The sequence below is a fragment of the Pollachius pollachius genome (assembly GCF_949987615.1).
Source record: "Pollachius pollachius genome assembly, chromosome: 9".
In the NCBI taxonomy this organism is placed as follows: Eukaryota; Metazoa; Chordata; class Actinopteri; order Gadiformes; family Gadidae; genus Pollachius; species Pollachius pollachius.
Genome location: NC_136942.1, coordinates 6,483,269 through 6,508,697, shown reverse-complemented (window position 1 = coordinate 6,508,697; position 25,429 = coordinate 6,483,269). Strand labels below are relative to the sequence as shown.

Sequence of the window (25,429 nt, the reverse complement as noted above, 5' to 3'; positions counted from 1 at the left end):
GTTAGCCATTCAATCATCCCCTCGTTGTTTGTTGGGTTGTTGCTGTGCAGCATTATTACGAAAAAGAAAACCACATCAATTGCAAATAATTATTTTAAAATATTTTATTTTCACTTGTTGAAACTTAATAAAAACTCATAAATACAAAATTTTCTATATTGAAAATAATTTCTTAAAAACATAATATACAATATTATTATGTACAGTTTTTCGAGTGCATTGTATTAACTTTGTGACCATGTAAATACAAAGTGGGTCAACGGGGGCAGCAGAGAACCTTGAGTCCAGCTCTTTCCCTCTACACATCTAGAGCTCTTAGGTGGACTATAGCGCCCAAAACTGAAATCTAGAAAGACTCTAGCCCCTCCTCCATCCCTTAAACGTTCCCTTTATCTTATTTCTCGCCCAAATTCATCGGCAACATTTCCCACGGGCTATGGAGTTGATCCAGTTAGCTAGCCGTGCTATATCGTGGTTCAGTTTGCCTAGGTCTCAGCTCCTCCTCCTCCTCCTCCTCCTCCTCCTCCTCCATCAACACCTGTGGTGCTTCCACTTGCGCGTCGCCGTGGCGATGTTGGCGTCCTTCTTGTGCCAGGGGAAGAGCCGGGTGATGGCCAGGGTGGCGTCGGCCTGCACGGTGCCCGCGATCAGGTAGAGCTGGGAGCGCCCGGGCCGCACCAGCGCGTGGGCGCAGCGCAGGTTGATGAGCAGCCACTGCTGAAGGAGGTGCTGGGTGTCGTACGGGAGGAGGGGTCCCTGGCGGATGAACTCCACCCGGCCGTCCACCTGGAACTCGGGCTCAGCGCTGGGCAGGCGTCGGCGGTGCAGCTTGGCGGTCACAGCTTGGGAAGAGAGGGAGGGAAGTTAGCCACTGAGCTTTGCGTTTTCAGCCGAATCAGATCAAACGAGGGAAATGCATCCACGATGACAACTTTCGGAATACGTTCCGGATATGACGTTGAGTCGCTTACCGAAGTCATGCTGGCACAAGGTGTCCAGAACCCCTTTCATTGTAGGGTACTCTTCCACCGATGGGCAGTTCTGACAGGCAGGTTTAGGCAAGTCTGCGATAATAAAGAAAAAAATAGAACATGAGTTCACATTTCATTGAAATTGAAAGCATTTCAGCTGATTATAAGCAACATAACATTACATTATAATGAACAAAAATCCTAATTATGAGCTAAAGAAGAAGCTGTTGTAATGAGAGGAGGTTGGAACGTACCTTTGGTGAACTGGGGGAACTTTGGGTGCGGGGACAGGCACATGTCCTCCTCAGCAGGGAAGCGGTCACAGTCGAGGGCCTCGGGCCACGCTTGGCCCTGGCAGGCCAGCACTGGAGCGCAGCTGTCCCTCACCGCCGTGCACAGGCTACGGCAAGGCAGGATGAACCTAGAGAGAGAATACAAAGACGGGGTTAGCATCAAGTCAGAAGAAACGATTGGATGTATCAACACTTAAGAACACCATGTGAAGTTTTAGCAATCCTAAGATGTTTAAATGAATTAATTTGATTCAGAACACAGAGTGAAAAGCGGTCCTTACGTGTCGAGGCAGACCGGTGCGATCAGGGAGCAGAGGAAGGCCTGGGCCTGGGGGTGGCATCCCGTCTGCAGCAGGGACCTCCAGTCCTCGGAGCGGGGAACAACCTCCCCGTCCAGGCTGCTGTGGCCCAGGAAGTTGGGCAGGCGCATCTCAGAGTAGCCCACGTTCTGGCACAGAGTCAACCGGGTGGGGATGGCCACGCAGCGGGTGGACTGTCCCAGGTCGAAGCCACTCGAGGGGCAGGGCAGGGCCAGGAGAACCATGGTGACGGAGAGGGCGAGGAAAGACATTGTGGAGCGTTTGTTCTTCTGGATTTAAAGTGCAGAGGATCCGAGTGAGTTGAAGGATTGGAGCCAAGTGCTGCTGAAGTCTTGCAGGAGAGAGTGGATGCTCGTGTGTGCGCCTCCTCTGCAGGCCAGGCTGCGCTTTATATAGGGGCGGCCCAGCCAGCCAGCCGCCCTGCGGTGAGTCAGTTAGTCTGTTATCAAGTACCTATCAATGACGCTCATGGAGACAACGACTGTTTGTGAGGACTGCAGACAGTGTGTGTGTGGGGGGGGGGGGGGGTGTATAATATGGGTGTGTATATGTGTGCATGTGGCGGGGGGGGGGGGGCTGGTTGTGGTTGAGGGCTGTGTGTGTGTGTGTGTGTGTGTGTGTCACAGCCCATGACCACTGAAATACAGCCACGGGAGTTTTGGATTAGTTTTTACACATCGTTTTAACTTAAAAGATAACGTGGATATATAACTTATCTAATAATGCATAACATTTGTTTATAATGGCCAACTGACAGCTGAGTTTATATATATATATATATATAAAATAATTTCTGTTTAAGAGCTCAATGAAGATACATATTTTATATTTTCTGAGAGCAGGTAATTGTCAACATTTTCTTTGGGTTGCTTTTGTTAAAGAAAAGGAAAACTGAACTGAGGCGTGGGCAACCCAAGTGATCCGCAGAGTTAAACATCATTCTGGGGGAGAGTTGGTTCGTCTCTGAGGGCTGTGTAGACAGACAGGCAGGCTCCCTCACAACACAGGTCTCTTTCATGTGCCCTCGTTCGCTAATTTTGCTTCAAAAGGCCCCTGATTGGTTTCTAATTAAGTGAGAGCGGTGTTTACTGGCCCACCTTGCTTTGATCTGCCGGCAACACAAACTCTTGATTCACATGGAATTGGCTCCCAACTCTCGCTGGTGTCTCTGGGTATTAATCTGTCTGATACAGTGGTGTTACAAGCCTGCACATGCACAGAAAATTAACCTTTGGAAATGAGCCAGAGAAGAACAACAATGTAAATTGATGTAAACTTTTCCCCCTTTAAACGTTTTTCTTTTGTAGTAACAGAATTATTTTGCTAAAGATTGTCAGGACTGTGGGACATTAATATTGAGAAGGTTTAGCAGGTACTTTGAATCCAAAGCAATTCACAGTGAATACAGGTTTTAAGTCTTGCCTAAAAGGTATGCTGTGGAATTGAACCAAGTACCCGTTTTTGTTTTCAAGTAACTGAATTTGTAAGAGCCGTTTGAGAGCGAGTGATCCTCAGCAGACGTGTGCTTGTGTGTGTCACTGAGCCCTCAGCCCACCGTCTCTCGTGCCCTTGATGCAACAATAGCCACATGTTAGGTGTAATCAATACATTTGTTTGGAGCTAGCCCTGAGGCGGAGATCCGTTATCTGTGGCTGGTTAGGGTCCCTGTGTGGGATTTGAGACGTGCCAGGGGAAAAGCCCAGTCTCACCGGCCCCTCTCCCCTCTTTCCATTTATCTCATCCCTGAAAACTATCCCAGCCACCCAACCAGCCAGGCAGGCCCATCAGCGGCCCCAGCCAGGCAGGCCTTTACAGCCTGATGTGACGAGTGTGGGCTGCTCCTCCGGGCTGGTCTGGTCTGGCCAGCGCAGACGATGGCAGCCAGCTAGAGGGGACTAAATGGGCAATTAGTCAAAGACCAATTTGGGAGAACAATGGGGTGTCCGCGTTTAACAAGCTCCCCCTGCCGTCAGACCAGCAGGGGGTCTGTTGTGGGCCTTAATGGCTGCTGTGTAGACGCTGTGTTTGTCTTGCTAATGTGAAGTACTCGCACGGCTAATGACAGCAGAGGTGGGGGGGTGGCGGGTTATGTGACGGCTCATACCGTTGGCCACCGGTCCACTTGACAGACCCCAGCCGGTGGCTTTGAAGAAAATGGATTTCATACTTTCTTTTAATTTCGTAAAATGGCGTTGTTTAGGTTCAGTGTAGCATTTAGTGTTTATTTAGAAGAAACCGCCAACGGGTGAGAGTATGAACGACCAGATCCTAAAAACCAATATGGAGAAAATACACAAGTAAGTGCTGCTAGACCGTCTAAAAACACACCTGGCCGGACAAGACAAATAACCAGTTTACCTTTGATAATGCTTACAAAGCTATAATGTTATTACTCCATGTGTGTGTGAGTACAATCTGTGCAAGAAACACTACCTCCAACTTTATACTTTCAGTAAAAAAAGATACGGCTAGGGGCTATACTGTCTTTATATTTCGCTCCTTAAGAAACATAAACCGTATTGTACAGGCTTCTTTTAACAGACATACAGCACCTGGACCACCACATCAGAGATGGTACCCCAGTCCGAGTAGATGACTTCAGATATATGGGGAGTAGATTGGGGGGGGGGGGGGGGGGTGTAGATAAAAGCCGTCTACCCCCCCCCCATCCTCATTTTCCATTTGAATCCCATTTGCCCCTTTTACATCGTCCCTTCACCATGTCTGTCTATCCCCACCCAGCTAGCCAGCCACCCACCCCCTGGGGCTCCAGAAAGGCTGACAGTCCCCTCTGCAGACTGTCATCAGCCCTCAATTGTGACATCCAGTCTCCGGGGCTGGCCGGGGGCAGACGCTCCTATACACGGCCCTCTGCTTCACACACACACGAAAAACATCTGTGGATCTGCTCCAAGGTCCAGGCTCACATGAAGTCACAGTGGAACTGATATGGCTTCCCCTCATTCACTCAGAGCTACTAGTATGTATAGAATTGATTGAGGGGACACACACACACACCAAAAAATTCAAGTATGAGTTCAGTGTGATTTCAAAGCAAGATTATATATTTATTTTGCAATTCCGTTATGGTTGAATAATGATCGGTTTAAAAGTCGTCCACATTCATCACAAAACACTTATTTAGTGCAAAAAAAGATGTAGTGATTAAAGTAAATGGGAGGAAGAGGTGTCGGTCATTCCCCATGTGGCCCGTTTCCTTCTGGCTTCTCGTCCTTATCCACAGTCCTACAAAACAAATGTTATGTTTTTATTTTATACAAAATAAATTCATGCATTATAAATAATGCACATCAGACCAATCAAAGCAAATATTGAACTTTAAATATTAGTGAATTTAAAAAAAAAGAAAAAAGATTGAATTATGATTGCCTGTTAGTTTCATTGGGTTCATGTCAGCATAAATATTTGGCTGAATCATCCGCATCCAATACCCCTTGTAAATAAATTATGATTTGATCAGTAATTCTCTTTCTGAATGGATCTATGGATACCCTGCAAGTCCAACCGAAGCCTCAATACATTTGCATGCATGGCATATGTGTGGAAAGCATTTTTTTTCATATTTTTGATCCTAACAGTAATCCATCAATGATATGCTCCGACGAACAAAACTAAGTATCTGGCTTCTGCGGTTGTCGTAGGCCTGAAATACGCCCCTCCAACAATTTGACCATCTACCTGTCTGCCTACCTAGGTAAGTAGATAAATAGGCAATGGCCAGTCTTCCACAAGGCTAGGTAGAATCTAGCTAATCTAGCTGACTATAGCTGGTATCTCCAAAGTGCCTGCCCTAGATTCAAGATTTTAGGATCACAACATCATGAATCACATGAATCTATACACATGGTTTCTGCAGGGTTCAACGACTTAAATGCAAGACTTCAGTCCTTTTAAAGATCATTATGAATAGCATTTGAATACCCTTTAAGTGCATACTGGCAAAAGTTAGCACACAGAATATTCAGGAAAACTGAAGAAAACGTAATCTTAACTTCAAATTTAGGAACTGTAAAAATTGTATTTAAGACAGGCATTCGATTTCAATTATTGGATTTTACACTTTTTAAGGAACTGCGGAAACCCTGTTACAACAACAACAGCAGACAAGGCAGAGCCGACAGCCAATCAGCCGGAGCACCTGGGTGAGGACCGCAGACAGGGAGGGGGGTCGCAGCCGATGTACGCCCCGTTGTCAAAGCAGTACTGTAGTAAGGTGCGGAAGCAAGGGTCCTGGAGGGAAAGTAAATACACACCCACACACATTTTCATCCAAAGACCCTTCAGTGTTTTGGTGGTTGACAGGTCTGAAATCAGCAGGACTAAGGGTCTCTGGCTCAATCAAGGAAGCCAAGACGGGTAGACCTGCAGACACTGGGGTTCAAACCCAGAAGGTTGAAACTACGGGGTTCAAAGCCCCTCGACACTAAACTATCATTGTTGTGTATACATTGCCATTTCCACCTCAGAATTAAATATAATACAGGATAACATTTATTTAAAAACGGAAATGTGCATACGGGATGACAGACTGCGCTTACCTTAACCAGAGTGTGGGGGTTCCCGATGATTATGAGCAGGGCTTTGGGCCGTGTGATGGCCACATTGAAGCGTTTGGGGTTGGCCAGGAAGCCCAGATTGTTCTGGAGGTCTTCCCCCAGCATAGACTCGTTTGAGCGCACCTACATTATAATGAATGTACGAGGAATAAGTAAAGACCAGTGGCGGCGGGCGCTTTACTCTTTTTATGTTTTGATGTCGCAACTGGGGCCCCATGGATGACTGCTGCTAATTGGATAAAAAAAAAAAAGTTTTCCTTGCATACATTTACTTCATGTTATGTATGGAATGACAGTGCCGTGTTGAAATTGAAGTAAAGATAATTGTTGTGTTGCCAAAATATTTAAAACCCGCGTAGGTTCCATGTTGTTTCTTGGTATGCTGGTCTAGTTGTAAAATCAGCACACCAGGTGATTTTCTATCAGCACACCATATGCCCGTCACACCTAGATGTTTTATACCTTCATGCTATTTTCTATTTTTCCCCAGATAGCATCATTTTCTTTGGTTTTTACTGGACTACGTAGATGACCCTTTCCTGAGCCGTAGAGTAGGATGGAGAGTGACTGTTCTAGTGCTGGGTCGGCCCTAAGCAGAGTCTCACCGTGGACAGAATGATGACCAGGAACTCCTGACCCTGGAACTCCTCCACAGAGCCCACCTTGATGTCCAACAGACCCACCCGGCCCATCAGGGTACGGATCTTCTCCGACTGGCGGAGGGGGGCGCAGGGAAGAGATGGCTGATTACAATTTTAGACCAATGATATAAAGTTAAATAAGAAAATAACAGCAACTCATCTACTCCAACTTCTACTTTTAAATATTAGTCTTGGGTTCGCTAGTTTAAAATTAAGTGGATTGAAGTTCAAGTGGCATAAAAATAAGTGTTCCCTTATTCCCCTCAGAATGTCAAAGTGTTCCATTTAAATATAATTTTGATGCAAATAAAAACAAAAAATATTAATAAAAACTAAAGAATGATAATAAAGCTCCAGCAATAACCATGTTACGGTAATTAAGAGTCCAGAGAAAGGCAGAGCAGAGAGAGTCATGAGCTAATGAGGTCCGCTCTTCTTTTAAATAGCCTTCCATTAAGGCCATGCCCACACGAAAGCAGACACAGCTTAAAACAAATCCGTTTTGGCCTTCTGTCCAAACTAAAGCTGTGTGTCCATCAAAACCTGGCACTCCCAAGTGGAGGAATTTGGAAACAGTGACCTCTAGTGTCTGATCAAAGGCGTTTGACGTTTGACTCAGTGTCTTACATTTTCAGGGCATGATGCGGACAGGATCAAAATTGGCTCTCTGTACTGATAACAATAATTAAAAGACTGTCTTCTCACTTGTTTCCTGTAGGGGGCGATGATGCCTATGTCGGCAGGGCTGATGGGGTTGTACAGCCTCTTGGCCAGCTGGCAGCAGTAAAGCATGGCCTGCACCGCCTCCCCTGGGTTGAACCACGACGGGTTTGCCCGCTCCCGCATCTCCTTTCCCTTGGGCAGAGACATCGGTGGATCTTTAGTTCGCCCGGAGGGCCTAGCATAACAGAGCTGCATTAAAGTGCAAGTGGACCAACTGTAACAGCTGGAATTCAAACACTATGAGATTTAAAGTGTATACTACCTGTGTTTTGGGGAGACTGGCAAACACTGGTTTTTGCCAGTCTCCATGGTTTTCAAAAAAAATAAAATAAATAAATAAATAAAAATCAGGTCTTATTTGAGCAACTGTGATAAAATGGCATAGACTATTATGATGACAATCCAATAAGGTATATAAATGTCAATAAAAAATAAGAAACAGTTTTGGGGTTCACTAGCCCTTTAACGCCGGGCCAGCAGTCCCGTACAGAACAGGGGTTCCCTGTCTGTCCGGCTCCAGAGCCCTCACCCTGATTCCGTGGAACAGAAGCGGGAAGCCCTTCGTGGGGAGGCGCTTCCAGTCGCAGAGGGAGTTGACCACCGACCTGGGGGCCCGCACGCACAGCTCTCCGTGGTAGAAGAGCTTAGACGGGAGCCTCAGCAAAGCCTCGTGGGAGCGGTAGTTGTACATCAGCTTCGTCACCTGAGGCCGTCAAATATTTAACACATTTACTCGTACATGGGATGATTGATGTTGTTATCGTCTGAACTGGAGAAGCATGCAGATTGCATTTACATTACATTTGAAGCAAAGCGACTCGCAACGGTTCATACACACATTCACACATTGACGGTGGAGTCAACCATGCAAGGCGACAGCCAGCTCAAGGATTGAACCTTCCGGTTACCAGTCAACCTGCTCTTCCACTTTGAGTTATGTGTCATTTGTTCAATTCGATCATTTAGTGCTTCTTTTTTAGTAAGTGATGGTTGTTTGACGATTTTAAAATGGACGTCATTCATGAATAAACACCTTCCTAAAACACGTTCTTCTTTGCACCCACCATGAAGGGGTTGTAGCCCCTCTCTGCCCTGCTGTAGAGCGGGTTGGCCATCAGCCGCTCCAGCATGGACGTCCCCAGGGCGAACGCCCTGGCCAGCTTGGACTTCACCAAAGGCCCCAGCTGGCAGGGGTCTCCAGCCAGCACTATCTGGATGAGGGTTGGACATGTCCAACATGTTATAGATCCACGCAAGTATAGAGACAAAGACCATGTGTTTACATTAAGCACCCTCATCGATAACCCAATCAACCAAAACAAACTATTTTCCTGCTTCGCAGACGATGATGGCGAGATGGTTGTAAATGAGAGAGCGAGACCGTGTTTGAGAGAGACAGTGAGAGTGAGAGGCAGTGAGTGAGCGACAGTTTGAAAGAGAGAGAGAGAGACTGAGAGAAGTGAATGAGATAGTGTGAGCAAGAGACCGAGGGAGTGAGTGAAAAAGACAGACCATGTATTTGAGTGAGTGCGAGTGCGTGCGTGTGTGCGTGTGTGTGCGCAGACTTGTCCGTCCTTCTCGGAGACCAGCGTCAGTGGGATGAGTGCCTCGGGCTCCGTGGCCTGGCCGGCCTCGTCCAGGAAGGCGTGGGTGAAGTGTCCGACTCTGCGGAGACACAAACCCCAGGGAGTAACTGCAGAGGGGCGAGCGCAGGCCAGGGCCTGAAGACCCTCTTGGCCCCTGGAGTGGGGCCTGTGGAGCCCTGTGCCCCCCTAGAGCAGGGGTTAGCGTAGCGCTAGGTTAAGCTGTGCAATGAATCCAATTTGTATCGTGATTTCAATTTTTGTGTCAAACGCTCTCCAAACTAATATAATCGTATTGAAACGTTTTTTTTATTTTTAAGTATATTTATTTTATTCATTAAATGTTTTATGGAAATTGGTTCCGCTGGATACATACTTGTACATTATTTTCTATTTGAACATTTTCCGTTTGAAAAAAATGGTGTGTATTTTTTTAAGGACAAATTTCAAAGTTCTCATTTAAGATTTTCTGTTGGAGAGAAACGCTGAATAAATGCATCACGTTTCCGAACGAAAAAATTAAATCGTGATTCCAATGTTGACCAAATAATCGTGATTAGGATTCTTTCCCTAAAAAAAAATCAAGTAGCCCTAGCACTAGGGAGGCTCCTTACTTCAGTCCTATGTTGTGGAGCATGCCGGCGCTGGAGCAGGTGGTGACCACGATCCTGTGGAAGGCGGCCTGGCGGATGTCCTCCCCGGCCTTGGAGTATGGCCGCAGCACCTCCGGGATGGACTGGGAAGAAGCAGAGGGACACGCAGAGTTCAATGGACCTTTTTTCTTTCAATCGGGAGAATCAGGAAAAGTGTGAGGGGCACCCACCACAACGTAACGGCCACCTTAAATACGTCAATATGATTGCTTTAGTGAACTTTTTTATGCGAAGAGTTAATTTACTTTGGAGCCATCTTTCAGGTAAGAAGAATTATAGTAACGGTTTATATAACCTTTTTACATGTCATATAATCCATTGACTAATGTACAACAAAGAACTACGAACAAAAAGGGCCAATCAGGCCGAAGTGGTCGAGTTCTGAAATGGTAAGTATGTAAGTATGGTTCAGAAAGATGAATTTAAGGATTACAGAAGGATGTTTTAAATATCATGGCAGTGGATATTGATTAGGGTGTTCGACGCCTAGCCTAAAGGTTCTGGGTTCCAACCCAATGCCTGTAGTCTGCCTTGAGCAAATTGCATAACCACCACCTGCTCTAAACGACATGAATCACAAATACAGAACACGTGTCAAATCGTCCCTAACAGTAATCTACCTTCCTTATAACTCAATAGTTATCCTTTCCTTGTGTACCTCGGCTTTATCCACACACACACTTTAGGATGAAGAACAACAGAAAATCCACTTGGTTTTAAAACCTAATTCTCATGTTATACCTCTTCTTGCCTGCAGGAGGGGTTGATGCGTGCCAAACTGGCCACATGTAGGAAGCCACTGTGGTGCAGGCGGATGCAGACGAGGTCCGCGGCACTGTTGGAGGGGGTGCACACCAGCACGCGGCTACTGGGAAGAAAGTGGTACACCTTGGAGACGGGAAACACAGCAGACACAGGAACCACAGTCAGACCGGGCAGTTGGTGACGATAACAAAAGGAATCTACTCTAATATAAAAACGAAAAATTACATGGATCTCAAATAAACTTATAAATGAGAAATATAACGCGGGAAAGTATACAGTACTTTTTATATAACTGTAATCCTATATATTTAACACATTTGATATTTTTTTATCGATAGTGATCAACAATCAATGCCACACTCAAAACAGTGATTTCCTACATAAAGGGACAATACTAACTATACAATGCTAAACAGTACCCAAGCACCTAGTATTATACGTTCCAATATAGTACTAGACGGCACTCTCCAGTAGTTATTTAGAGACGGTTCTCATCCTCGATGGTAGAAATCACAATATTTCTGCTAAATCACTACAACGCAGCTACAACATGAAACACGTGAACAGCACCTGCAGTATGGCCTCTATGAGGGTGATGGTCTTGCCCGTCCCTGGGGGTCCGAACAGAACGTATGGGGTGGGCCGGCACTCCCCGGCCAGGACCCTCCTCACGGCCTCCCTCTGCGAGGTGTTCAGCTGGGGGTTGAAGAAGCTGCCCTCGGTGGGCACGGCTTTGCCCGGCAGCCCCGCCCCTCGGAGCGGAACAAGAGAGGCGACGTGTGTGACGCGCAGGTCATGTGACACACCGAGCTCGAGCGGGGTGTGTGTAGTGGGATGAAGTGTGCGTGGTGTAGTGAGATGTGTGTTTGAAGACATGTCTTTTAGCGATCAATTATGCGGTACAACACAGCATCGTTCTTGACACCGATTATTGCGACGAGGCAAGGGTAATCTTTGTCGACTGTACAAATTTTATTGATTATTATTATTATTATTATTTTGAAATAGGATATAAAAAAAAATGAGCAGCCCAAATACCTTTGGTTTGAGTGGCCTTGGACTTCATGTCCACAGAGACACCGGACACCATGTCATGGTGTTCCGCCATCTTCACCTAGTGGCCAATCACAGTCACTACAGGTCAGCAACACTGATAGGCTGTGGCCATGACGCACTGTTCAAATGTAACAACACTGCTTTCCTGTCAAAGGCTTTCCAGCCATTAGTTTCCACCGTTTACTAAACACTTTGCTTCCACATTGAAGCAGGGAAACGCATACATGCTCTTTTCACGACATGTGCAGACCACATTAACTGGGTGGAAGATGACTGCATCACATAACAATTCAACACTCTTTTTTTTTTGCCTGGCCACACAGCAAGACCATTGTTTTCAGATTAATCAATGTGGAAAAGCATTTCACAAAGAGCTAACTTAGTGGATGAAAAATGTTGTTTTAGTATTGAATCGCAACACAAAGCGGAGCAAAGCAGTGTTTCCCACAGACCGAAAGCAATTTTGGTAAAACAAAATCAATAGTATAATGTAATATTATAAATATAATAATTAAAATAATAATAGTCCTTCAACCAATCAGACCAACGATCGCTTCGATGGCAACAGTTGCTTCCCTGTCTTCATTGTGTTAAACCAGCCAATAGCGTGCCAGCGGGGGAAGGCAGCTTCGTGATTGGCTACAGTAAATGCACATCGGAAACAGAAAGAAATGTATTGCTCCTCTCCAGCCCCTGCTGCAGAACGAATTCAAATCGCCGGCAGAACAGGCTTGGGGTGCCCAGTCTAATAGCGTAGCCTATCTCAACTATAACCGCATTTCATATTAAATCGCATCGTTTGCTGCGTTACCAACGTTATCTATGCTGACTCAGGCATGTTCAATACCAGTAACGTTGAGTTCATAAGGGCTGACATCTTTTCTGAGTTAACAATAATTTTGGGCAGGTGTTTCTGAGCACGGTCTATCATACTAAACTTCGGTAAAACTGTCGCCGACCGTCTTCTCTGTGCCATATATCCCGCTGCTTCGGGTTTTCCTTTGATAGGTGCGTTGAGAGGAGGAGCGGGCGAATCAGCTGTTTATAACTGTACCCGCGCACCACTGGCATGCGCGCTTGTCTGTGTGCGCATGCGTGTGTGAACGAGAATGTCAGAGAGAAAGAGTGCTACGAGGAGATGAATGAACGGAACGATATTTATATTTAAAAATAGCAAAAAAGAAAAGAAAAAAACGAAGTGGAATCAATTTGTGGCGCTGCGTCACACATTGGTCTCTGTATGGGAAACACTGCAAAGTCTGTTTCCACATTGGTGAAGGCCTTGGTAACAAACACCTGGCTATTGACTACATGCTACAAGGGGCCCTTCACCTCTCTCTCCTCCTTGGCGGGCTCCTCTAGCCACTTGCCGGTCCACTGGCGTGCCTGGAGGATGATCTCCGTGGGAAACAGTACTGGGGGGGGGGGTCAGGAACAACATGCAGAGTGGGTGTGCTACAACACAATGAGTGGTATATAAAGGAATACGCGTGTTCCATATAAAGACACACTAAATGATCGAATGATCGAAAGATCGATGACGCAATCCATTCTGCAGGTTGACATCCATTGAGTAGCCTGTTGTGTTACATACTCTGAATTTTTTTATTTTTTTATTCCGTCTTCAACCAGGTCTCCCACCAACTAACGGAGGGGCACAAACTCACACTTCGCGACTTTAAGCATTTAGTAATGTGGAATATTAATATTATATATTAATGTGGAAACCGTAGGCGGTATGGCCACACATTCCAGGAAGAACGTCACCTACCCCTTCCAAAGTGCTTGGCCTGCTCCAGGGCATGGTGGCACCTTCTCATGGTCAACCTGGAAATGAAGTCAGATCATTTTATTCAGTAAGGAAAAAATAAAAACAAAAACAACAAACGAGGGAATCCAATCAAGGATTGACCCTTTTTATAACAAAGGACAGTAGCCAGGATCGTTTAGTGGCTAAAGTTTTTATGTTTTTATGATTCAATGATCGACGATGCGTCTGGCCTGACGAATCAGACGCGACTTTGCAAAATCGTCTTCCCATGATCGTTATTATCATCGCTGTTCGTTTATAATTGAACAACACCGTTTAGCTCTATGTTCACTTGCATTGAATTCCGACTCAAGTCGGTAGGGAGGAGACTGGGCTGAGATCTTACTCAACATTGCCTACAGGTAGGCAGAGAAGACATTGGCGATCAAACTCAGGAATCAGTTGGTCAACACCCTTGACCACCAGACCCCCCTTCCTTACCTGTTATAGGTGAACTCAACGTCCAGCGGCTGTCCCTGATAGCGCTGCCACAGGTCGGCGTTCACCCTCAAGCTCACCTCGTCCTCGTGGATCTACGGGCCGACATGTTGAAACATCACTCTCAGAGATCCACCTCCATGAAGAGGAAACCTTGCATGTCGAGAACACGGCCTCGACCTCGTTGACGAAGGCGATGTACTCCGTCGTCACTCCGTTACACTGGGGCTCCTTCAGCGCAATCCTGTCCCCTGTGAAGCAGGACGTAAATAAGTTTAGAGTTTTAGAAACTATAAACATGCATGCAGTTGGGGTTTGAATCTCTGGCATCTCAAGATTTGTATTAGAATCTTGGTCGCAATTAGAGTCTCCATTCAGTAGATAGGTGTTAATTTCAGACTCTACTCCAGTCCACCCAAGAAAGGCAAACCATTATGTTGTTTTTATATTTGAAAAGAGTTTTGTGAACAAAAAGATAAAGGCGGTATGGCTGTACCACCAAGAACAAGGAGATCTATAAAACAAAGTAAAAAAACAAAAACAAGTGAATAAATTCTGAATCATAGAAGATTAGATTATGTGAATCCCTATTTTTTTCCCCTGTCCCTACCGTGCACACGTGTCTGATTCTACGCCTCTCCGCCTCACCTATAAACAGGTTGGGCCGGCCCTCGGCCAGGCCCGGGATGTCCAGGTGGAGGTACTGGGCCCCCCTGCGGAGCACGGCCGCGCTGATGGAGAACTCCTTCAGCTCGCCCTTCGCCTGCAGCTCCTCCAGCCACAGCAGCATGTCGAAGCGGGCGCGCATGTTGGAGGCGGTCAGCACCTGGGGACCAGTGGGGGGGTACGGTCAGGATTGGGGACGGGGTCGGGGGGGGAGGAAACGAATCAACTCACGTTAACAAAACCTTAACATTCTTAACTTCTATGATTTTGAGTCGACTCGCAACTTCTGAAAAGGAAAGCCTAATGACATTTTGTCTTAGTGCCTTTACATTATTACAAGTTGATACAATCATTACTTTTCAAAAATAAAAACACATAATCTTGTACACAATTGACTTTCATGCCACGATTTACCACAGCGCCTTTCCTATTACAGTCGACTGGCGAAGATACAGAAATCCCCATGTACCTAATCGACCATTTTGAATCGGGAATAGATCTCCACCCCAGCCTCACCTCTCCCAGACAGGCCTGCACCACCAGCACGTTTCTCTGGGCCTCGCCCCCATTCCCCTGTACCCCCACCCCAGCCTCACCTCTCCCAGACAGGGCTGCACCACCAGCACGTCTCTCTGGGCCTCCACGCACTCCTTCACAGCCTGGGGCACCGGGTAGCTACCCAGGAAGTTGGGCAGCTGCCGCTTCGTGAGCCTGAGAGGAGACCACAGACACAGAGCTCCTCAGACACAAGCCAGAGAACGCAGCATGAATAACTCATTGACTCACTCACTCACTCACTCACAGGCATAAGGATGGGATTTTGTTTCCCTTTTTCTTCTGTCAAGGAAATTGGCTAAAGAGAAATCTTGAATGACACTACAAAGGAGGCCAGTGTCTATTGCACACACAGCCGGTGTGCACGACAGCACACAAGTCACTTCATATTCAGGGTTTTGTTTAAATGTTCCTTCATCTGTAAGGTCACTATTAAGCACTAAGTGAACTTAAGAATCGTAGCTCAAGTTTCAATGCACGATTGTTTTCATGCGCACTTGCAAGTCACTCTGGATAAAAGCGTCCGCCGCTAAGCGAGTGCTTGTGACGTCCCCGTACCTTGAGGGGACGTAAGGTGCCATAACCGTGACGACGCGAGAGGGCGGGTCGGGGGCCAGGCGGACGTTGCTGGAGGTGAAGGGCGAGGTGGGCTGCAGGAGCTGCTCCTCCAGGTGTCTCACCACGACGTCCAGGCGCCTCCCGATGGTGAAGGAGGAGAAGTGCAGCAGGAGCAGCTCGGAGCAGCCGCCCATGTTCCTGGGTCAAACCAACCGGGAGGTGGAGCGGGACATGAACATCCACCTGCACTAGGTCACTTTTGTACTGCAGCAATGAACTTTATATATATATATATTAGGGCTGTCAAAATTAACGCGTCAACGCAGGGTGATTAATTTGTGGAATTAACGTGTTAATTTTTTTAACGCATTAACGCATGAGCAAAATGACCCGCCCAATATTTCACACAGCGAATTCGAGCAACCGCTCTGCACTAGTCGCCGCTAGTCGCCGCTCTAGAGTTTTGGCTGAGACACAAGATGCATACAGAACCAAAAGAAGCTGTTGGCCCTCTGGATGGAAAGTTTGAGTATAGAAAAAAACAAAGACGGAACACTTAATAAACAAGCAGTGATTTGCACACAAGTACCATATCAGAGCTAAGCATGCGTTTGTTGGCGCTTCAAGTTTTGGGGCAAGCCCAGGGGCCTTGCTTCAGACAACGCTCACCGAAGGCCATGCATTAAGTAATTCTATTTCGGAGAACTTGACCAAAAAATTTGACAAATGGATTGCAAAAGACTGTCGGCCGATTAATATTGTTGAGGACAAGGGCCTCGAGGAAGTTGCTTCACGCGACGCATTCTACAAGCCACCGTCAAGAGGCACAGTAATGACTAAAATCCACGACCTCTACAAAACGGAAAAGAAAAAGAAAGTAGAGAATTTGGCTGTAGCTGACTATGCCGCCCTGACAGGAGACCACTGGACCTCTGTGAGTAACAACAATTACCTGGGTGTAAATGCACATCATATCACTAAAACATGGGAACTGAAGTCGTTTGCGCTAACTACAATGAAAACAGAAGAGCGTCACTTTGCAGAAGAATGTGCATAATTCATTACAGTAGCACGCAAGTGGGAAATAGAAGGAAAAGTCACAACTATAGGGACCGACAGCGCACGCAATATGATAGCTGCGGCTAGACTTTTGCCATTTGAGCACATGCCTTGCATAGCTCACATCCTACAGAGAAGCATCATGGTGAGCCTCTCTGACAGCGGATTTGTGCATGCATTGTCCATGTCTCGCAAAATTGTGGGCCCCTTCAAACACAGTCTGGCAAACACCGCAGAGCTTCAAGCACAACAAGCTGCCCTTGGACAGCAGCAGGAGCCGCTGGTCCAGGACGTTCCAACACGTTGGAATTCAATGGTGGATATGGTCAAGCGTCTGAACCGCAATCAAGCAGCAATAAAAGCCACCCTGGACCAACAGCAGCACAAACTCTTTATGCTGACACCACCAGAATGGCACAAGCTGCAAAGACTTGAGACTCTTCTAGAGCCCTGTCGGTAAGTAATCCACGTATTAATTATTAATAGGCCTATAGGTTGAAATAAAATGTAATTGATTAAATTGAAATGATATGTTACCTTTTTGTAAACTACCAACTTATGTTGTAATAACTTAATGATGTGTCTCTCGTGTGTGTGTGTGTGTGTGTTTTATTCAACTGCAGGTATGTAACTGAGATCCTGCGTGAGGATGCCTATGTATCCTGCTCTGTTGTACTGCCACCCCTCTGCCACTTGCGTCATGTAATGGAGCTCTCTGATGAGGACCCTGCATATGTGGTGAGATTTAAGACAGCATTCAAAGAAAACCTAGCCTCCCGCCAAGAAAAGACCAACAACGCATGGCTCAAGCTTGCTACGGCCCTGGATCCACGCTTTAAAGACTTGAAGACCCTGCCCAAGAGTGAAAGAGAAGAGGTGTGGACCACACTGGGAGGCATGCTGCATGAACAATCACCAAGAAGGTCTCCACAGACTTCTGAAGATGGGCCACCCAAGAAGAAAATGAGCCTGCTCCTACAAATGTGCTCAGATTCAGATTCTGATGAGGAGGTGCAGCCTGGCAGAGACATACACAGGTACAGGGCAGAGCCCAGCATTAGTATGGAGGACTGTCCCTTGCAGTGGTGGTCTGCTCATTCAGGAGCCCATGACAAGCTGGCCCTGCTGGCTCGTGCAAAAGAAACGGTCTGCCTTACTTTAAGAAAATGTCAACCAGTTAGTTTGTCTCAGCAACTGGCTAAAAGAAGAATAGCCAAGAGAGCCACATTTTATGATGGTGTGGTAGTTTGTTAATTTAAAAAAGGGAAAATGTTCAACCAATGTTTAACCATTCTAAACTCCTCTAAAAAAAATAAAAAAAAGAGCAGTCGCTAAGATGCCCATACCGTTTGGAATGACGGTTATCTTTAAGTTTGTTTTTAAAAAAAAAAATGTTATATGCTCATAGGCATTGCAAAGAGACTGACACAAAACACAAATTTAAATATGGTGTGGTATGTTTAAGTTAGATTTTATTTTTATTTTATTATTAATAACACCATCATCTGGATTTTTTCATGAATAAAAGAACATGCTAAATGCCTATATATCTGCCTTCTGTTATTTATCTTTCCGTTCCTACAACAATATACAGAGAAATTGAGGAATTCCGGGCATATTTACGAATGGTAATTAATCATGATTAATCCACAGCTACCCTGTGATTAAATTTTTTAATCTTTTGACAGCCCTAATATATATATATATATATATATATATATATATATATATATATATATATATATATATATATATGAATGTATATGGCTCCACCCACTGGGGGGAAAACATCAGACGACAGTAAATACCAATAACTGTAGCTACAACTTAATCCTCTATCGACGAAATAAAAATCAATACAGGGATGGTTTGATACTAAACTATGCCAATATTATGTCAGCACACACAATGCATTTATTATTTTTCAGGCCGGAAAATGTTCCGATTGCACTGCCTGCGTTTATACATCGACAAACAATTAAGGGAACGACCTACTTAGCGGTACAGCTGATGACGACAGACAGCCTCTTTCCCGGAGCAATATCCACCTCCTTTTCCTGCTTCTCTTCAGACACAGAGCCCTGCCCAGCCTTCCCACTAGCCTCCAGGCCAGTTTCTCCGCCCCCTTGGCCCAGCTCTTTGTCGTCGCCTCCTTTCCCTTGAGGTTCTACGTGATCCGTGGCGGGCTCGGCCGCGGGGCCGGACGTCTGCCCGGCCGTAGGCCTGCTGGGAGCCTTCCCGTTGGGGGAACAAGGGTCAGAGACCAGGGAGAACTGCTGGGTTGGATCCCAGCCCGCCAACTTGCGGCTCTTCAGCCTTTGGGTTTCTGAACCCATGTTCCTGTAGTAGAGGATTAAAAAATAAATCAATAAAATAAAAGTACTGGCCATTGGAGATATGATTCAGTGAAAAATATTACCACAATAGTGTTCCATACAGCATTTTTTTTTTTTTTTTTTAATTGTATTTAAGAATAACAATGGGAGTATTACAATGGCTGTTCAACTGCAAGTTTTGCATGCACTATGTGCGTTCATTGCAAATGATGGGTTGTTGCTATTGTTGTGGATATGATCAATAGCACAAATTGGATTAATTAGAGAGCACATGTTCTACACATGGCGTCTATTCTATGAGTGCAGCCTCTGGCAGTGATACATGTTGGTCCAAAATAATTGAAAAGAACGTCTGGAATTCAGTGTAACAGTTGAAGACATTCAACCAGTACTTACTGGATCCACACCACCAACGATCTTCTCTCCCCCAGCTCCAGCTCGCCAAAGTCGCCAAAATCAGAGACCACCAGTCTCCCCTTGTTTTCCAGGAGTCTCTCGATCTCAGCCTCCGGTAGATATCCGTTTGGCCCATTCACGCTGCTAGCGTGAAAATATGTGGATTACATCAATGACAAATGCAATAACATACAATACATTTGATTGAATAGGATATATCATGGGTGGGAAAAATAAATCGATTCTTCGATGCATCGCGATTCTGTGTAGAACGATTCCATCTCGATTCAGATAAGTTAATAAATCGGAATAAAATATATATATATATATAATTACTTTTATTTATTTATTTTTAAATTAAATTTGTTCGCCTCCTGCAACATTCTGTTCGACAGAGAAGGATAATTTGTGTCGTTTTAAAATTATTTAATTTATCTTCAATGTGTATTGGCCAATCTGATTTGTCTGGACGCGATTGCGATTCAGCCTACGCATAGCATGCACGCAAACTCACAGCCAGACACAACAACGACGAACAAGTTCCTACAGTGAGTGACCAGACCCACACACGCAACAAGTATGTAGAGTCCTTATCAAGCACTACTGAAAGCCCACAGGGGCTCAACAATGGTAAGAATGCACGCCGGGAGCAAGCATCCCACTGCCTCCTTTAAAGCGCTCGTATCTCCCGACCGTCAATCCCGTGACCCAGGGAAAACGGGGCTGTGCTGACCTGAGTTTGCAGGGGGCCATGCACAGGGCCCGCCAAGAGTAGAAGGACTGGCTACTCTCCACCATCACCAGGTTCACCATGTCCCCCAGAGAGGGTTTGTAGGAGGACGGCAGCAGCAGGGAGTCCAGGGTGAAGAAGACCGTGTCGTCCACCACCCCCCTCCTCATGTACACGCTGGACACGCGGACCTGGGGAGCGAGGGGCGCAGAGTGAGGGACCCCCAGGGGCCTTCACGAGCAAACGGTGCATGTAAACTGACTGCTGATACTTTTCTGAGCTGAGGCTGCTCAAAGCCAGGGATCCAACTGGTTATCCCTTCAAATACAAATAAGAAAATTATATCCATACACCTCAAATAGATGCAAATAGTCTAGAACAGTGGCGTGGACAGAACAGCCAGTGTGGACATTGGGGGAGCCCCCCTTCTGCCGGGGGTGCAGGGAGACTAGGCGCGACACAATGCTGTCTTTTGTGACTCAGAAGGAAAGCAGTACCTCGTCCAAGCGCTGGTAGCGTAGCGGAGCCACAGATTGGGCCTGGCTGGCCCACTGGGACGGGTTGAGGAAATACTGTGCTTGGACCCAGTCCCCCTTCATGGGCTCGTAACCTAACCAGTAGGACGGGAAACAAACACGCTCAGAATGGCAATAGGTTGTAAAAGGGTTGGTATTGAGTGGAGCTAAATTATATAGAGATATTGAGTGGAGCTAAATTGTGAGAAGGAGTAGTGTGTGTGTGTGTGTGTGTGTGTGTGTGTGTGTGTGTGTGTGTGTGTGTGTGTGTGTGTGTGTGTGTGTGTGACCAGTCTCTGGTACCCAGTTTGTGAACTTTCCACTCCACTCTGAGCAGAGGTGGAGTGGTGTGCATGGTGTGTGGATGTGTGGCGCTATGGCTGAACAATGGTTGATGATGTCCGTGTCCAAGAGAGGGTTAACCTTTAAGGGTTCGCAGCAGAATGCCACATAGTGCACTTATAGTATAACAACCCGTGTTTGGTTCAATTCGCAACAAGGTTTGCTTGCCGATACACTGAGGCCAATAATATTCATCTATACGTTTGTCATCAATTTATGGTTTTGGTTCATAAGTTACAAAAAGAAAATTGAGTTGTGTGGCGTAGTAACAGGAAATCGTTCCGGTACCTTCCGCGAGACTCTGCCGTGGGAAGAACGTTGTCTGGTTGATTAAGCCGCTGTCTCCGCTAAATGACGTCACCGTGCCAATGAGGGGGCGGAGTCTCATACTGTCAGACTCTGTGTCCTCTCCCTTTCCCTCCCAGGTCTCCAGGCTCTTCTCCACCTGCGCCACAGAGAAACAACATTATTGGCCGCTCTAACAATAAGGGCTTCAGAGCTGCCAGGTGTAAGAGAGTGCCACTCCCAGTGAGTGGACAGGAGACTTTCAGATAGGAAATAACAGTGTTCAGTCCACTCTAAACTGGTTGTGCATCAGTGGGACTTGGCTAGCGTAGCTAGGCAGGCTGGGTGGCGTGGCTAGGAGGGCCTTTTGGAATGGCGATAGTACGATTCTTGTAGTAGATAGTGCGAACAAAGAGGGATACTGGGTGGATAGCATTTTGTTTATTTGTAGAATATTTCATTAATAAGAAGATCTATTGAAAACATTATTGAAATGACACCGATTGAAACTAAGAAATCAATGATATCAATACACTCCCAGTTGAACGATGAAGAGAATAAAGAGAAAGAGCTTGACACAGTAAATATTTTCCAAATCAAAAGATTATGTGCTGATCTGGGTGCATATGGAGAGGGACTGAGCAGAATAATGCATAGTATGCCAATGGTAATTTCCTATTCTGAGTTCAGCCAAAATCATGAACTCGAAAGATTTAGCAAAAAGCATTTAATGGCCATGTTTCATGTATTGTTATCTTTATTGAATATCCTCATATAAAAACAAAACTTTTTTCACTTTGCGGTACTTATTATCTATGTTTGTTCTGAAGTAGTGCCAGTGGACTTGGCAGCGGTCTCCGTAGGAAAGCAATGACGACGCCTGCCTCAGCAGCAGCCCTCAGACCCTAGAGATCAGTTTTAAAAGTAAGAAATAAGTGGTATTGACAGATCTGCCATGCGGCTTTTTTTCCCCTTTGAGAGGGCCTATTTGACCATTTTTGTCATGCCAACGCCCGACAGGGCTGGCAGAGGAACGAGGTTTTCAGCGTCTTACTGACTAGACAGGCTCACAGCACGACCATGAAGATGATGCGGCAAATCCTGATCCCCAAACTTGAAAAAATAAAACCGTTAAATAGCCCCGCGTGAGGGAAAATCCACAGCGTACCATCATTAAACCCATCGACCCGTTAGGCCGCCCTCAGACCAACTGACGCATACAGTTGCAAACCTCGCTGTTTAATTCGAAGCCTAGCCTCCAGTGAATTCTGGGAGGCTGATCAGTCATCATAGACATGGTTGCAACGACTATAAATAATCATGGTAGGCAATATTATGGCACTTGAAAATAGTATTTAGCATAAAGTGGCATTTTATACTATATTTTGTATACAGGGATTGTTAACCTAGCAATTGAAAGTGCTTGGCACTTGCTTCAATGAACGGCTCTACTGTACCGACAGCGATATATGGTTGTTTCTCTTTCTTCTGAACAAACAAATGCATATAAAACGGTTCTAGAGTTTCATTTTTACCTGAGAGGATTGACAAAAGATTGTGTGGCCACAGCAGTCGACAAGTAATACAAACCTTCTGGCAAAGTATCGCAATCATGTAAAATGGATTACGGCCGTTCATTTGGTCAACTTACAACTCAACCACATGTAGACTTACACGTCGGTGACATAAGTAATCGGAAGCTTACAAATCACATCCTACTGATAAGCATAAAAGCACTCTTACCCGGTTTAATAAAGATAACACACAACCAGGCTACTTTCACTACGCTATCAGCTGACTTTGAAACATGTCTACTACTCTGTTAATTTGGTATTTCGGCCATTGGCGTTTAAATATAACTAAAACATGGTAATATTCTTGAGTTATGAGGCATGCTAAGTCTTTGTAGGAGTCAAAAGGGAAGGGCCGGTGGAAAGGGCTTTAAAGTGAACTAAAAAACAACACTTCTGGGAACAGTGCACTGTTCGGGTGTCAAAAAACGTGCCAAGTGACTGCATAATATCTAGATCTCCAGCACGAACCCTGACCTACGGTTCCTTGCCTGACAAAGTGAACATCCATGTGCTCAACACAACCGAAACCAATCAAAATGGGCCCTCACCCTCAGTGCTTTCCAGCCCCCATTGGCCCCGTCGCGGATTGCTATGCCGTTAACGGTGTCCCCTACTTGAAGCAGGATGCCGCCCAACACCTGGGTGCCGGTGAAGTAGATCACGTCGTCTATCATGCCATAGTCCAGGCAGATCTGGGTCACCACACTGCTCTGCAGGTGTCGTACCTCCTCCGAACCTGGTGCACAAAAACATGAACGAGGCAAAGATGTAGGGCCTAAAACATGGGGGAAGTTTGCATAGTGCTGACTCCCCAGTTCCCTCCATGGAGTACCCTGTTCATTAAAGTATAAGACTTATCTGATTGTTTCTAAAAAGATAAGCTGACCAAGGCACTCTTCTTAAAGTAAAAAAAAGCTTTAATAAATAGGCTAATTCATAATAGAATTCTTAAAAAGTTGCCAACATGTTTCGGCCATTGTAGGCAGGGCATGAAACTCGTTTCAATACAATCTTATCTGATTGTATTGAAAGGAGATCAATTCACCAAAATTGTACCTCTACGGATAGTTTTGGTCATGGACATAGACATGCATTTGTTTTCATAAAAAATATATACTTTTGTAGTGTATGAGCCAGTTTCTGTCTTTCTATCTGAATAGGGAAACTCCATGGAAGGAATGGCTAGTAATGTCGTCGCCACATTTTCTTAATCGGCTTGTGGATGGGCCTAACACAGACAAAAGTATGTGTACGAGCCAGTCGATCTGAGCGAAATAACACATTGGGTCTGGACATCTCCTGTAGAAATCGGGTGAAATGTTTGAAATGTACCCGGCCCAAGGGACATGTCTTGTTGGTCTGAATCCACCGTCCTCCAAATTGGAGAGACGAGCTTGGCCAGAACACGCTGCACCGTGGACAGCATCTCTCTCCAAACTCAGCTGCAGGGGGAAGGTCACAAAATGCGTTTTAATATTAACATCCTTTATCATATTATATATAGTATATTTACACAACTATTTGTGCGTATACGCACTAGAGAAAAAAACGGGGTGGTTTTAGATAGAAAACACACGACAACAATACACTGGCCTACGGTGAGAACTAGCCAGGCTAAAACAGCTGACGTTAGCCGAGCAGTTAATTAGCAAATTCATTGATGCTGATGATTGATGAGTCGACATCACATTTTTACCGCCACCAGGTTTACCTTTAGCACTACCAGCACTACTAGGGAAGGTAAATACACTTTGTTGGCTGAGGAAGCTGCTTCTGCCGTGCTGCCCAGGTCGGAGTGCGACACAGTTCACGTGTTCTGCTCGTCATACCTTGACCCGGTTGTGACCCCAGAATCCCCCCTACAAAATTTGACCCCAATCTGGTGTTTAGTGTAATCTTTGTGATGTAGTTCTATAACTAGTACTATTGTATTTTTTTCGATTTGCATAAAACATAAATAATCTATGTGAAGGATCGGAATCTAGTGAGTTCCAAGCGTCATGGCAAACGTTCATGGCCTACACTTATCCGGAAATCAAATAGCATTTTACAGGCCTATTTAACGATATTCATATTAAATATAATTTAAAAAATAAGCTTTTTTATTATATTTAATCTAAATAGTAATATGGTTTAATTGTTTTTGATTACTTGATCCTCTGGCAAGACCTAGGCCCAAAAATTATTAGAGCTATAATACACTTTCAGCGTCTGCCTGAGGAGCCCAGGCTCACAAAGTCAATTACCTGTTATTATTGCACTTCATAAGACATAACCGTGTAGAAAAGCTTTCACTGCTTCCCAGTCAGGTCCAATATAGAGCTATATATTCCATTGGAGGCCAAAAGTGACTGAAAGTGACTAATACCATGTGTATTCACTAATTTGTCTTTCAAGCATTAATTAGTTGAAGCAGTGTCTGCATGTCATAGTCCTGCTCCATTAGGATATTCAATTGGAAATTAAACCATAGAGCGTCTGCGCTTAATCTGTTGGATACGAAATTCAAAGCTATGAAGCGATTATGCCGGAGATAGGGACTATAATAGACTTCATGGCCCACTGAATGAGTAAGTGATAAAG

At 45.4% G+C, this 25,429-nt stretch overlaps 3 protein-coding genes across 3 annotated transcripts; all 3 read right to left on the bottom strand.

Moving 5' to 3' along the window:
• Window positions 1-531: 531 nt before the first annotated feature.
• szl (sizzled) lies at window positions 532-1,835 on the bottom strand (the record flags this gene model as incomplete). The annotated part of the gene is made up of 4 exons (XM_079742787.1): window positions 532-842; window positions 972-1,064; window positions 1,226-1,392; window positions 1,546-1,835. The coding sequence occupies 4 exons, from the start codon at window positions 1,833-1,835 to the stop codon at window positions 532-534; spliced, it is 861 nt and encodes a 286-aa protein (XP_079598913.1).
• A 3,895-nt stretch (window positions 1,836-5,730) lies between these two features.
• Window positions 5,731-19,004, bottom strand: mov10l1 (Mov10 like RNA helicase 1; the record flags this gene model as incomplete). Its single annotated transcript, XM_079742786.1, has 19 exons — window positions 5,731-5,835; window positions 6,144-6,284; window positions 6,767-6,874; window positions 7,508-7,657; window positions 8,055-8,228; window positions 8,590-8,736; window positions 9,091-9,190; window positions 9,723-9,844; window positions 10,503-10,649; window positions 11,097-11,278; window positions 11,565-11,640; window positions 12,915-12,997; window positions 13,354-13,409; window positions 13,834-13,925; window positions 14,011-14,081; window positions 14,479-14,656; window positions 15,093-15,207; window positions 15,610-15,807; window positions 18,664-19,004. The coding sequence occupies 19 exons, from the start codon at window positions 19,002-19,004 to the stop codon at window positions 5,731-5,733; spliced, it is 2,586 nt and encodes an 861-aa protein (XP_079598912.1).
• Window positions 19,005-19,396: 392 nt separating this feature from the next.
• On the bottom strand, window positions 19,397-23,924 carry LOC307080153 (RNA helicase Mov10l1-like; the record flags this gene model as incomplete). Its single annotated transcript, XM_079742785.1, has 6 exons — window positions 19,397-19,544; window positions 20,134-20,321; window positions 20,628-20,740; window positions 21,276-21,432; window positions 23,395-23,582; window positions 23,903-23,924. The coding sequence occupies 6 exons, from the start codon at window positions 23,922-23,924 to the stop codon at window positions 19,397-19,399; spliced, it is 816 nt and encodes a 271-aa protein (XP_079598911.1).
• Between the last annotated feature and the right edge of the window lie 1,505 nt (window positions 23,925-25,429).